Below are 14,532 nucleotides of genomic sequence, written 5' to 3'. Positions count from 1 at the left end.
ATAGCAGTTGAATAATAAAAGAAATATATATTATGCATAATTTTTTTTTTAAAGCATTCAAAGTTTGAATTTTAACAAAATACGTAAAAATCACGAAAATTCGCAAATTATTTTAAGCTAGAAATTCATAAAAAATTTTCTTTTTAAATCTAAGATTTTATATATCCTAGACAGATAAACCGTCTCCGTTCAGAATCGTTTTTCGTATACAATGATACCTATCATTGCATTCAAATTTAACCTAACCTAGTCAGAGGTCCACCCCACCCCCAATGTACAGCAGAGCGATACCCACTTACACGCTTTTTTTATATACCTCTTTTCTGGAAGACAATTTTCCACCATATAGTCTAAATTATTTTTAATAAATTTGTCATCAGCCCAGTCAATAAATGAATTTGTATTATCTACTACATTATCAAAATTTCTGGATTCTTCACTTAGAACACTGATAGAATGTATTACCATTGTATATGCTTGAATCACATTCATTTCTCTGCTTTGTAAATAAAGTTATACAGGTGAAGTAGTAATAAATATTTGTAAAAAAATATGAGCAGTTAGTATTGACTATTGTTTCATATTTTAGAAGTGCATCAATAAATGCTTTAGCTTTAAATCTTGCATCTTAATTAAACTTAATTGATTATATATATATATATATATATATATATATATCTTTTATTATATATTTCATGAAGTGTGTGCACTATATTAACAAACAAACTTTCTTGTGGGTGTCAATATGATCCAAAAACTTTATTGAGGCAGCGATATTTTGACCACCATCGTTTATCACCGACGAGAAAGATACATTTAGCCTTACTATTATTTGTCTATACGTTCATTCTTAAATATGATTCTCTAAAATAAACAGCTATTGAATTAGTTAAACCAAATAATGTTGTACTTTGACAACACACTTGTGTGGTGTCAATCATGACTAAATTTAGAATGTGCTCATAACACCATACATGGGTTTGATCTAGATTTTGTTTATTTAAACAAGCTGAAAATCCATTGTACTGGCCTCTCATGTTACTAGCACCATCCGTCGAACTTCCGATGCAGTTCTTGACATCTAAATTTAATTCATTAAAGCCGCTTGAGCCGCTCAAGTAACATTAGTCCATATTATCATCCTAATTCCTATACTTAGATGTATATAAAACATAAATATTTTTGCCATCTTTCCATATAAAATAATGTTAACTAAGTTCACCAACATCATAGTCTATATTGTTAATTTATTAATTTATAATGTTAATATTATATAAGCTGTATTGTGATATTTAAAAATATTTAACATTATTTTATTATTATTTATTACATATATGTTAGTTACAATGTGTATGATTGTGGCTTTATTATTTTAAAAGAAAATGGATTTTCCCTATTCTGCAGATTTTCAATTTGTTGTTTTACATTCAAAAACCACGTTGTAATTTGTGGAATAATATTAAAGCATGATGTATGAAAATTCCTAAAAATCTATTTTCCATTCAAGAAGAAAGAAACATTGTAACATTCTCCAGACCTTGTTGAAGTAAGTAGGGATGGATTATCAATTAAGGTATTTCAATAGTTAAATGATGTATGTTTTAGTTTAAGACAAGAATACAATAGTGAATTAAATAAATACACAATAATATTATGTAGAATATCCAATATTTTATTAAATATTTATATTTTATTTGCTTAATTACAACAGGGTAAAACTATCATTCATAAAATTGGTGTGCTTAAACTGTGCTAGATTAAGTGATGATCACAATTCTAGACAACTAGAGCGTTTCTTTTAACCCTTTGTAGACCAACATTAAATGGTGATAGAAATTTGATTTTTTTTTTGCACCTTTATAAATTATTATTTTTTTGATGAATTTAGAAATTAAGAAATTTAAAATTGGAGGTTTTTTAATATTTTTTTAAGGAGTGGGACAAATAAGTCCCATTGGTCATTTAAGGACTATACTTAAAAGTCCCTATGGTCAGTTACGACACTACTATTTTCTTATTCCCTATGATAAATAAGTAATAATAATAAGTAATTAGTTAAAATTTAATTAATTAATTAATTAAAAATATAATGACCATTTAAGTATGTATATAATTCATGTTTCAAATTAACAACAATATAAACTTAAAGAAAATAGTTATAGTATCAAAAACTAAATGGTCAATTTTTTTATATAGCAGACTAATATTAAGAACATTGAGTGGTTACTATGTTTAATATTATAAATGTTCAATTCATAATTTATCATATAATAAGACTTTTATTAAAAATATATAAACATAATAGTAATGTATAAAAAAAAAAAATAATAATTATAATTTTAAAAATGAACACATTATTTTGAATGATATTCATTAAAACATGGTTTCTTTTCATTTAAACATAAAAAAAATATTACAAGTAGAACATTTAGTATATGGTTTAGATTCTATATTATTTTTGCTGCACACTTCACATCTACCTCTTGTTTTACTAAATTATTGTAACCAGTGGGCCCCTAAGTTCCCTAACCTCACATCTGAAGTTGTTGAAAACAACTGTTTGCCCCTTCTTGGTTGTAGACATGGTCTACCTTTTGAAGTCCCTGGAGATATATCCGTTGTTCTTTTTAGGCCACATTTACCTTGTGTTATTAGTCCTTGGGCAACTGCTCTTCGAAACTGAAGAACGGTTAATTTTGATTCACTAAGCTTGTTATTAATAACAAATGAATTGACAAATATAATATCAATAACACCCCAAAACAATCTATGCCACCATTTTTTTGATTTTCTATTGATATTATATAGAGCTCGTAATTGATCTGCTTTGTCTACTCCCCCCATGTATTTATTATAATCATTAACTACAGTAGGACATTTTATAGTTTTATAGTCATTTCACCAATTAAATAAATTAAAAAAATTAACGAGTAAATAATAATTAATAAATGAACAAACAACACTCAAGAGCGAAAAAAATAGCATGCGTATAAACAATATACTTGGCGCGCGAGTGCTTGACTGAGAATATTCGTCAAAACTATAAAAATGTCGCAATAGACCATAGGGACTTCAAAGTCCGTTGTGATTATTGTCAATAAACACATATTTATACACAATAATAATGATATTCAATGGTACGTTCTGTTTCTCGGGATTATAACGAAAAGAATAATAATAAAACCCATTGCTTATCTATACTGGTTCGCGCTGTGGCTATTTATATAAATATCGATATTTATTTTATGGGCTAAACTATATTTATTTTGTTATGTGATGTATTTAACGCTATCTATTGATTTCACAGAAAATTTTCGGGAACATTATTGATTAAAAATGGAGTGACTTATAAGTCACTATGGTCAGATAGTACTTAATTTATTTTACCTATGTTTAAATGGACAAAATACACAGCGGACTCAAAAGTCCCGTTGGTCGGCAAAGGGTTAAAGAAATTACATAAAATAAAACTAGTCAGCCTCGTTTGATTAAAAAATATTTTTTTTAACAAAAATACTAAAATTTTAAGGACAAAGAATATCACAAATTAAATTAACTTATCTTATTAATTTTTATATATAAATTATACAGTTAACAATTAATAAGCCAAATGTAATGATAAATAAACATAACTATAGAATATTTAATTTAGGTAATCAATTGGTAAATTAAATGGTGTTTGAAAATATTCTTTTTAAACGTCTAAAGTAAAAGTTAAACTTATAATTAAAGGACTAATGTTTTTAATAATATTGGTATTATAGGTAATATGGTACTGGTAATTCAATAAAAATGTTGCCATTTAGTATTATACAATATACACTTTGACCATAGAAAAACTGATCTCCATGATATTTTGAATATTGTTATTGAATGATCAAAATTTAAATAATATTGCCTTAAGAATAACTATTATTATTAAAATCAATCATAAAATTATGAAAAAATATATAAAGTTTTAACAAAAAAACATTTAAAAAAACATTTTGAGCAGTAATTTTATTAATTAGTGAAGATAATAACATAAATAATACTAGTTAATTATTTAATTTAAACAATAAAGCTTTAAAAAAACTAATAATTACAAATGATATTACCATTTATTTAGCTGTATAAGCATCTACAGTATAAAATGTATGTAATAAAAGAAAAAATACATTTGAAAAGAGCATTAGTGAAATCAGAATTGAATCATCATTTTCCTCTCAATATTTTGGAGGTTAAAATAAAAAAAGATTAGAACTGTATGCGTTGATTGTATGATTTAACTATAATAAGATATTATATTATATAATATCATGTATTTAAGTATGTGGCTTTGGCTAAATTTGATATAGTAATTGAGTTTACATTCAATATTAACAAGTAATACTATAAGGTACTCTCTAAACTACATACATTTAAATTTCCTAGACCGAAAAATTAATTTAACCATTTAATTAAAATAATACATGAAATACGGAATGCAATATTAGGTTATAATATAGTGTATTTAATAGTTAATGGCAACAAATTTTTAAATTTTGAATATTTAAAAGATTATAAATAATAGTCTCATGGTTACTCAGTTATGTATTAGTCATTGTCTTAAAAAATAAATAAATTATATTTTACAATATTTATAATTGAGTGTTTTGTTTATGGTCATAGATTTTGATCTTATAAATCTAATAATTACATAATCAGAAATAACTCTGTTGACATAAATTGGTCAGATATTTATAAAACATTTCAAGGGTGTATACTAATTAACTATAATTAAAAAAAATATTTTAACCAATAAATGAACTACCAATATCTCCATATTAATCTCTGTACTAAATCCATTATTTTTTCTTGGATGAAAATTGAGTAAATGTTAAAAACTACTTATTTTTTAATATATTAATACAGGTAACAAAAGAAGTTATTGTTTAGAATATCAATCTCTATTTGGATACTTATATAATTCATTCATTATATATTCAGCTACCATAATGTAAACTGCTATGAACGCTCCGACAATACTTGCAATAGTTGTATTCATTCTGAAAATAATTATTGTTGCTATTCCTAGACCACCATACGTTAGATAACGAGATTGATCAGAGCTCTTCCACTTGGTGTCCACTAAAAAAAAAATTACATTTTATGATATTGTTGTTAAAATAAAAGAATTATTACAAGGTAATGAAATGAGTAATTATAATTTAAAACTAAAATTATAATATCAACTTAGAATAAACTTTAAAAATGAATGCAGTAAGATATATATTTAGAGAAGTGTTTATTTATATATTATTACAGAAAGTCTAGAGGACAATTATTAATAAAATATAAGTAAGTTAGTTCTTTTTATAAAAAAAAAACGACAGAACAGTTGTTTTAAGCATTATAATATTAATACTTATTTTTTTTTTTAAATAACGAAACTCAATTTTTATTATTTACAATAGATATATAAAATAATTGCAAAACTCCTATATCATGGAAGTTAAGAGATAGGTAAATTTTATAAAGCCGTTGTGAGGCTAGTTCTATAGTACGGGTCCAAAATTTAATAATGTCCATAAGATAGTATAGAGAGGATAGGAAAAGAAATCAATTTAATAGGAGTAGAATAAGTGGCAAAAATGTAGACAAAACAAGGGAAAATAGTTTAAGATGATTTGTTCATTTTATGAGGAGAGGCTGTGCAAATGTAGAAAAAAAAAGAGGGTGAGGAATACCAAAGAACAAATAAATAGATAGAATACAGAACACAAAATTACATAAAAACTTAACCTAATCATTAATAAAATATCTAATAAAGAAAAATCAATTAACTTATTGAAGTATTTTGCCTTAAGAGTTGTATTGTACGTAGTTACTTGATGTTTAGTTAAAATAATATTGTTTAAGATATTATACTCATAAGCAGGGCTTGTAAGTTCATGTAATTGCATGTTATTTTTGCTACATCAGAAAACATGCAAGTGAGATGCAAATCCGTTTCATAAGAATGATAATTGAAATTTAAAGTTTAATAGTGCATTTTATGGCTTGTTTGGTATGTAGTTGATTTTTTGGAATCATTAGTGCGTCATTATGTCATGTAAATTCAGCAAAATAATTTTTCATGGAAGTAAAAAAAAAGTTAGATCAATTAATGCTTGAATTCATTCTTATTTATCTCGCCGAACATGTTTAGATTATCTTAATATTTTATCAGTTTATTTTTATTTTTGTATGGCACAGTATTTATAAGTTAAAAGCAATAAGAAAAAAATTTTACGCATATTTTTAGATTTTTAATACATATAAATGCATATTTCTGAACTTTTAAGGCACTACTTATTTAGTCATTTTTTAGGGCATGAACTTACGGGCCTTGCTCATAAGTTATTCAGTTGTTTTTGTCATCAATAAAATTAAGTGTAGTACTTTTATGTAAAAAAAATTTAGATAAATAATATGCATTATTATAGATAATTTATAAAAATATACTATTTAAGTAGACATGAATGAAAAAAAAAAATTGATTCAAGTTATTTCTACCACTTAATATTAAAACGAGAGTTATTTACAAGCACATTTAGGTAATACTGGTCATTAATTTAAAAATCTAAACTATTAACCATTGATCTAAAAAGAACAAGGACACAACTTACTCTGTTTTCTCTTCGACTTCATAGCCTTCACTAGCATCTACAATGGAAAAATCGTGCAAACAAATCATTACTAAAGCATTAGAGTATACATGCTCTAAACATTGAGTACCGTGATTCTTAAACATGCTAATCAACCAACTTAAAATACTCCCAAAAAACACAAAATATTAATAAAATAAAAAAATACCTATGCATTTTTTGTCTTTCATAACGTATCCTGCAGCACAATTATAGCACATATCATTTCCATCACCATAACAATCTGTACATGATGGATCACAACCTGTAAATATGTGAATTTAAATACAAGATATAAAATTAATAAGTTAATATTTTGGAGCTTACTCAAACAAGAATACGAGCCATCATTATTAACACAAAATTGTTGAGAAGTACAAACGTCTTGTTCCAAACATTCATCAACATCCACACAACCTTCACCTTCACCAATGAACACCCATCCATCTTTACATTCATCACAACCTGTAAATATATAAATTAAAAAAGTTGTAGAAATTTTGATCAAAAAATGAAACTAAGAAACTATAATTTTACTATTTTTTAAGATACATACTTAAAGAAAAATTTAGTTTTAATTTAACTGGTAACTAGTTTGAGTATTTAATTTGAATTTTAACTCCAAGAATACATATTTTATATCAAATTTATTGATTTAAGATAAAACTAATGGATAGATTATAGGCTTAAAAATTGCATTGACTATATTTGGTGTACAATCAGCTCCAAATTTCTACTAAAGTATTTTATTGATGGTGATATAGATATCACAGCTAATTAAAGTAATATTATTTTTTAATTTGTTATGTAATCACGACTGTACAGTAACACACAAAAAAAAATTAGTTTTCAATTAACATCAATACGATATAGAACACTTATCTAAATAGTATAGTCTGATATATCTGAAATTTATTCAATTTAGGTATTAGGCTAACTAATCAAGTGCCCAACACCTCAGCCCAAGTATTTTTAAATTTTTTGTTTTATCGACAATTATAAAAAAAACTGTTTGCAAAATCCTTATTTATCAATTAATTAAAATAAAAAAAGGATTAAAGTTTATTGATACTTAATAGTATAACTTGTATTACTTATGCAATATTATACAATATAATATTCAACCTAACCTTTTGGTCCTGAATCTGTACAGCTATCTTTACAAGATTTATGACATTTTTCACAAGTAAAAGTATCATTTTTCAGATTGACAAAATAATTGATTGCACAATGATCACAGTTGGTACCATCATAACCAATTTTACATTTGCATGACCCATTGCCTTTTCGAGTTCCATCGCCCTGAGATAGAATAAATTTCATTAATAATACTAATATTTATTAAATAACTAAGGCTAGTAAATAATTTATTATTACTCTGCAAGTCCCACGAGAATTACAAACATTTGGATAACCTTCACATGGTAAACAATTAGGACCATAATGTTTTGATGGGCAACACACATTTAATTTATCAACACAAAACCATTGGTATAGGTCTTCTTGACGGCCATTTGTCCACCATTCTTTTAAATGATGTTCATATTCACTCGACAAATGAAAACACTATAAAACCAAAAATGTTTAACTAGGTAATAGATCAAAACTTTGGGGAATTATTTATTCTATACCATATCTTGGTCTTGAGATATTTCAGTACACAACGAATCATGAATTTCTACAAATCTCACTTCACTTTTTGCATAAGACAATAAATTTTTTTCTTCCCACGCTGTATTTCCACCACCAAAGTGACCATTTTTAGTTTTTTCAAGACCCTAAAAATACACATTAATTTTAAACGTCTATACATAAAATTTTGATTTATAAATACATTACTTTTTCAAACGATTGGACTAATATTTTACAACTTTTGCAAGGTGATATATCAGTAGAAACTTTTGGAACAAAATTAGAAACATCCAAACCATGTAACAATCGAAAGAATGGAAGCAATAACAGGAAGAACATTATCAATAGTATCTGAAATAATTGATTAAAAACAATAAATGTTTTTTATTATTAATATTAGCTATTAAATGTAATATTTAAAAATGAAGTAAATAATTTTCATGAATTTTTAGGTTGTACAACATTACTAAGGTCCGAATTGTATGCATTTGCATATTTTTATTTATTAAATCAAAAAGTAGATAGATAAGACACAGATTTGAATCTTAACCTAATGTGTTGATATGCAAAATTAAATGTTTCATATTTTTGCATATTTGGAGCATTTTTAATTTTTAAGTATATTTTACCATTTTTCTAAAATATAAAGTATATTCATGAAAAAATAATATTAAGTTATTAATTCTATGTCCTATGTAAAACCTGTAAATGTGAAATGATTAAACTTTGCTAAAAGTGACGTGCATTTTTATTTGAAAATTTATCCAAGTCTTTAGTAATTAACCGTAACTTTCAAGGCAATTTTGAAATACAGTGAAACCTCCTTTAACGGACACCTCCAAATAGCGGATGGAATTTTGGAAAGGGTGAAATGTGTTCTCACTGTATTTCCCCTCTTAATAGCAGACACCTCCAAATAGCGGACGACATTTAAGCGACCGAGAGTGTCCGGTATTTAGAGGTTTCACTGTATTGTATTATAAAAATATATAAAATGTGTTATAATTTATTGATTTTTGTTCATGAGTTTTTAATAAGATGAGTAAATGTTCAAAATATAACATGCAATTGAATACATCATAAAAAATACAATTAAATTATATCTACTAGGCATTTAATACATTTTTTTTGTTTCATATTAATCATTTAATGAATTATATACAATTTTAAACTAAGTCAATTTATTTAAAATTAATTTTTGTTCACAAATTTTAAAAATATATTTGAATGAAAATCAGTACATATATGCATGCATATTTCATACATCAATTTCAAAAAAAAAAAAACATTTTGTAAATTTAAATTATTTTGAGAGAGAAAATTTAGCCAAATTGATACCCTCAAACATATTAATATTCATTATTGAAATGAGATTACTCAAAAACATAAAAATAATCATTCTACACAATTGCCTTTTGTTATGTGTGGACCAGAGAGAAGACAAACAGTGCACTTACATCCTCATAATGTCATAGGATTCTAAAACTTACAAAGTAACATTAGAGAATTGTGACAGAATATTTGAAATGTGTTGAAGATAATATGTATAATTATGAGTAGAATAGAGAGTTTCTAATGATGAGTTACTTCGGAGAGCATAAAAAGAACATCAATAATAAGGTACTCACTCTAAAAAGTCAAAATGAATAGGCAAGGGACAAAAAAGATAAAAGAGACTTAGAACCTGATGGAATGTGGAAGATAGATTTTAAAGATGAAGAAAACAACTAGAATCGATTATGTAAATGTTAAAAGACCATTTATATGATTTGTATCTACAATTAAATATGAAAGCAGACAACAGCAATAAATAAATAAAGATTAAGAGGGCGTAACACCCGTATTGTTGTCTCAGTCTTATAAACGTTATGAGCATTTTTATTTAATTATTTATTATACGAGCATAACTCACTTAAAAACTGAATTATATTAAAAATACTTACAACAAAGCATAAATAATGTTCTTTCCGTTAAGTTTCATAATAGGTATATTCACTCTACTTTTTAAGCTAATGGAGAAAAACGTGAACTGCTGAGTGTAAATTTGCTATGTTACTCGTTTGTAAGACCGATACAATAAGTGTGGTGTCCTCTTAATAACAAAAACGAAAAAAGAGAATGATAATCTTATTTAATTGTTTAGTGTATACTGTATAGTATATTTCATTAAATATTTATAAATACGATGATGTTGCTTATTTGTATTTATTATAAAATACTGATATCATCCACTTTATACCAGGAAAATGTTTCATCTAAATCCAAATATTATAATTTTAATGCAAAAATAATGTTTCATAAGATCACAAAGAGGCTTTGTATATTTATTAATTCATTGTTTACATATTAAAATAAAAATATTAACATACTAATGGTAAAATATATCTATATACCAACTACTAGATTAATCATAAAAATTGTATATAGTCATTTACCACAATTAAAAAGTTTAAAATATTCACATTTTAAAAACAAATGTACCACAGTAAAGTTATCATATTTTAAACAGGTTATACAAATATAATTTTAAAAATAATAAAGATATTTGTACATCTAGGTACATATTTTAATACATATTTTTGAGTGCATTAAATAACTTGTGCAAATAGAGAGTTAGAGATGAAATAAGTTATCAATGATAACATTTTAAGCATTAAAAATATTGTAATGTTAAAAAATGTCATATATCTTTCAAAATGAGTTGGCATCAATAATACAAGCAGAAAGGATTAGAGTTTAGTTGAATTTATTTTCTCAAAATATTTACCTAATAGAAATAGCTATTTAAATTAGAACAAATAGGTATAAAAACTGAGCTAATAGCAATAGTACGATATGACTGTTTAAATGTTACAAATAGAAGTCTAATATGATTATTAGTGATTTAAATATGTTTGGATATAAAGGCATTTCAGACAGCGATAAGAACCCTATCACCTTTAGATATAGACAACTTGAATGAGATACATACTAAACAATACACGGGTTAGTACTTAACAAGTTACAATTTACATCATTATCTTTCACAAACAATTAAATCGTTTTTTATTTTTTCTTCTAAATGTGAACTATTGTTTCCATACCATTGCTACTGTAGTTTGTATACCTAGAGTTAAAAAAAATTAGGGGGTAAATCTAAAGGGGGTTATAACCACTGAACTATTCTTATATACTCAATAACTTTTTACACAATCACAATTTAAAAATCATTTCTCCATCTAACCCTACATATTGGCCCTCACATGCCAATAGACAACCTGATGTTCTAGATTTCTTCATAACTTCCCTTCCATGTCATATAAATCACTCCATATCAAATCTCTCAGACTTATCTTCTGACCACACACCCTTACTCCTAATCTTAAATGAATTGTCTACTACAACGACTACTCATCATTCATTAACTCCAGGGAAAACCAACTGGGAAAAATTTAGCCAAACTATAGACGACCTCATCTTACTAAACATCCTTCTAAAAACACCTGCAGACTTGGATAATGCAGTTCAATCATTTACAAAGGTCCTTCAAAATGGAGCACGAAATTTTTCCCAAATGCTCTCTAATACTCCTAAAGTCACTAAAAAATTACCTCTTCACATAACACAACTAATTTCAGAAAAACGCAAAGCCCGTTGTAGATGGCAAAGAACGCACTTTCCTAGTGACAAAAAAAAATATAATACTCTCACTTGCTTCCTAAAAAAACAAAACACCTCCCTACGTTACCCAGATAGATCCTTAGCTTCATCAAACTTAGACAAAGCATATCTTTTTGCAACTGATCTTGAAAGTAGATTTACGCCTCATACAGACATTTTAAATTTAGAACAATCCCTTCAAGTCAAAACTTCATTAATCAACACCCTACCAATGTGTCTTCCAACAAAATATACTTCCCCTTCTGAAGTTAAAAACATTATTAGTAAATTGCGAAATAATAAATCACCTGGCCATGACCTGATCACCAATACCATTATGAAGAAACTGCCGAAAAAAGCAATCCTACTACTTACGTATATATATATAATGGCATACTAAGCCTATCATACATCCCTTCCACATGGAAGCACTCAGTCATCATTCTTATTCATAAACTGGGCAAGCCACCCGATATCCCGTCTTCCTACAGACCCATCAGTATTCTCCCAACGTCCTCTAAAATCCTGAAAAAAATTATCCTAAAAAGAATTTATCCAATTGTAAATGGAAAAAATATTATTCCTAACGCTCAATTCGGTTTTAGAAGCAATCACTCTTCGCTCCATCAAATCCACAGAATAGCTGACAACATTGCCTCTTCCCTTGAGCAAAAAAACTTTTGTTCAGGGGTATTCCTCAACGTTGCGCAGGCGTTTGATCGTGTCCGGCACGAAGGCCTTCTTTATAAACTTCTCTTTCTACCCACTCCATTATACCTCACCTTAAAATCTTTCCTCACAAACCGCTCCTTCGTAGTACGATGTAAGGAAGAGTATTCTAATACTCATCCTATAAGAGCAGGCTTCCCTCAAGGCAGCATTCTCGCACCTACATTCTTCAATATATATATAGCTGATCTACCTCAATCAAATAACACCAACTTAGCTACTTTTGCAGACGATACTGCAATAACCTCATCCAGTCCTAACTTAGACTGTGCCATAAATAACCTCCAAGACCACCTAACTAACTTACAAAACTGGTTCAACTTATGGACAATAAAATAAATGAAAGCAAATTCACTCATATTACCTTTACTCAGAGCCAAAAAATATTCCCCCCGTTTATCTCAATAACAAAATAATCCCTATAGGCACATCAGTCAAATACCTCGGTTTCCATCTAGATAAAAGACTGACCTGGGCAACGCATATAAAATTTAAACGAAAATCCTTAAATCTCCGTCTGCACAAGCTAAGACAACTACTCGCTCTAAAATCTCACTTGAAAACAAAACGTTAATTTATAAACAATTGATACGCCCGGCAATGACGTATGGAATCCAATTATGGGGCTCTACAAAAATCTCTAACCTGAAAATATTCCAAGCTTTCCAATCCATAAACCTTTGTCTCCTCACAAACGCTCCATGGTATATAAGTAACAGATCCCTACATCATGATCTCAACGTTCCAACGATATCTGCACTAGCTTTGCATAACTATAATAACTTTCACAAAAATGTCCTAAATCATCCTAATCCCCTAGTCGCCAAGCTAGCATCTAAAACACTACCTGACAACCCTCCCCGTCGTCTCAAACGAAAATGGCCACATGATTTTCTAACCAATTAACCGAAATTATATATTATAAATACATTTATTTTATACAATTAAATTAAATTTAAATTAAGTTCATATTGGAAGTAGTGTCAATGGACTCTCCCTTCCCTCAAGCCGTCCAGTCTGGTAAAAATTGTTATCCAAATTACTTATTGTATTTATGTTATACATATTGTATATTTTTTCTTTTTTCTACTTTAATAAAAGAAAAAAAACACTAACATCGTCAAGACATAATAATAGTATCTATACTTAATTAAAACACTTGAACAGTTTTATTTTTTTAAAGGCTGTATTATATTGTTTCTATATCTATCAATACCAATGTGTACACTTTACCTATGTAAAAATAAAAATAATAATAGTGAACAAGTGTAGTACCTACACTAGTACTCACCCACTAAATTATGAGAAAATCCTGAAATTGTCCTGAACGAGATGATGGGAAAACAACGGTTGGGGGTGTGAATTTGACTTTAGAATAGCAATACCTATTTAAAACTTTAGATCGGAACTTATAAAGTACATAGTGATTTTCGATTCAGGCACAAAACCCTAACTACTAATCCGATTCGGCGTTGCGCGAATCTTTACGTGGCCCAACCAGACCGGTAGTGATAACGCGCTAGTGAAAACCGTGAACGCGATGAGAAGGGAAAGCCGAAAAACCGTATTGAAACTCTATCCTCAGAGCTGTCGCCAGCCGAGTTCAGTATTATCGATCTGATTGTTTAATAACTGTAAAATATCGATAACTCGAATCTATTCGATAGTAGTTTTACCTATTCAGTTATTAGTATATAACATATTAGTTACTTATAATTATTATATGTATTACTTATTAGGACGTAGTTGGGCACATCTAGTCAGATAGTCTACTAGGCTAAAACTTTGAACTGTTTGGTATTACGATTACCATTCCTAATAAAATTAAACTCAATGTTCATTTCACTATTCGATAGTACTAAATTGTTCGATAAAAATGTTTTTC

General features: G+C 27.3%; 1 protein-coding gene across 3 annotated transcripts; it reads right to left on the bottom strand.

Annotated features, from left to right (window-relative positions):
• Positions 1-1,651: 1,651 nt before the first annotated feature.
• On the bottom strand, positions 1,652-14,401 carry Creld (Cysteine rich with EGF like domains). Of its 3 annotated transcripts, XM_015518583.2 has the most exons (9): positions 13,939-14,261; positions 8,487-8,630; positions 8,279-8,425; positions 8,025-8,213; positions 7,778-7,949; positions 6,975-7,112; positions 6,817-6,912; positions 6,630-6,666; positions 1,652-5,109 (listed from the first exon to the last, which is right to left on the bottom strand). In XM_015518583.2, the coding sequence occupies exons 2-9, from the start codon at positions 8,616-8,618 to the stop codon at positions 5,085-5,087; spliced, it is 936 nt and encodes a 311-aa protein (XP_015374069.2). In that variant the 5' UTR covers positions 8,619-8,630; positions 13,939-14,261; the 3' UTR covers positions 1,652-5,084. The 3 variants fall into 3 exon arrangements, with proteins under 3 accessions (XP_015374069.2, XP_089072479.1, XP_015374067.2); XM_089216353.1 differs by lacking the exons at positions 6,630-6,666; positions 13,939-14,261 and adding an exon at positions 14,380-14,401; XM_015518581.2 differs by lacking the exon at positions 6,630-6,666 and having other exon boundaries at positions 13,939-14,262.
• Positions 14,402-14,532: the final 131 nt, after the last annotated feature.

The sequence above is a fragment of the Diuraphis noxia genome, unplaced genomic scaffold (genome assembly GCF_037042655.1).
Source record: "Diuraphis noxia isolate RWA-SAM2 unplaced genomic scaffold, SU_Dnox_SAM2 contig0001, whole genome shotgun sequence".
Lineage (NCBI taxonomy): Eukaryota > Metazoa > Arthropoda > Insecta > Hemiptera > Aphididae > Diuraphis > Diuraphis noxia.
This window is presented reverse-complemented; position numbering and strand designations above follow the sequence as displayed.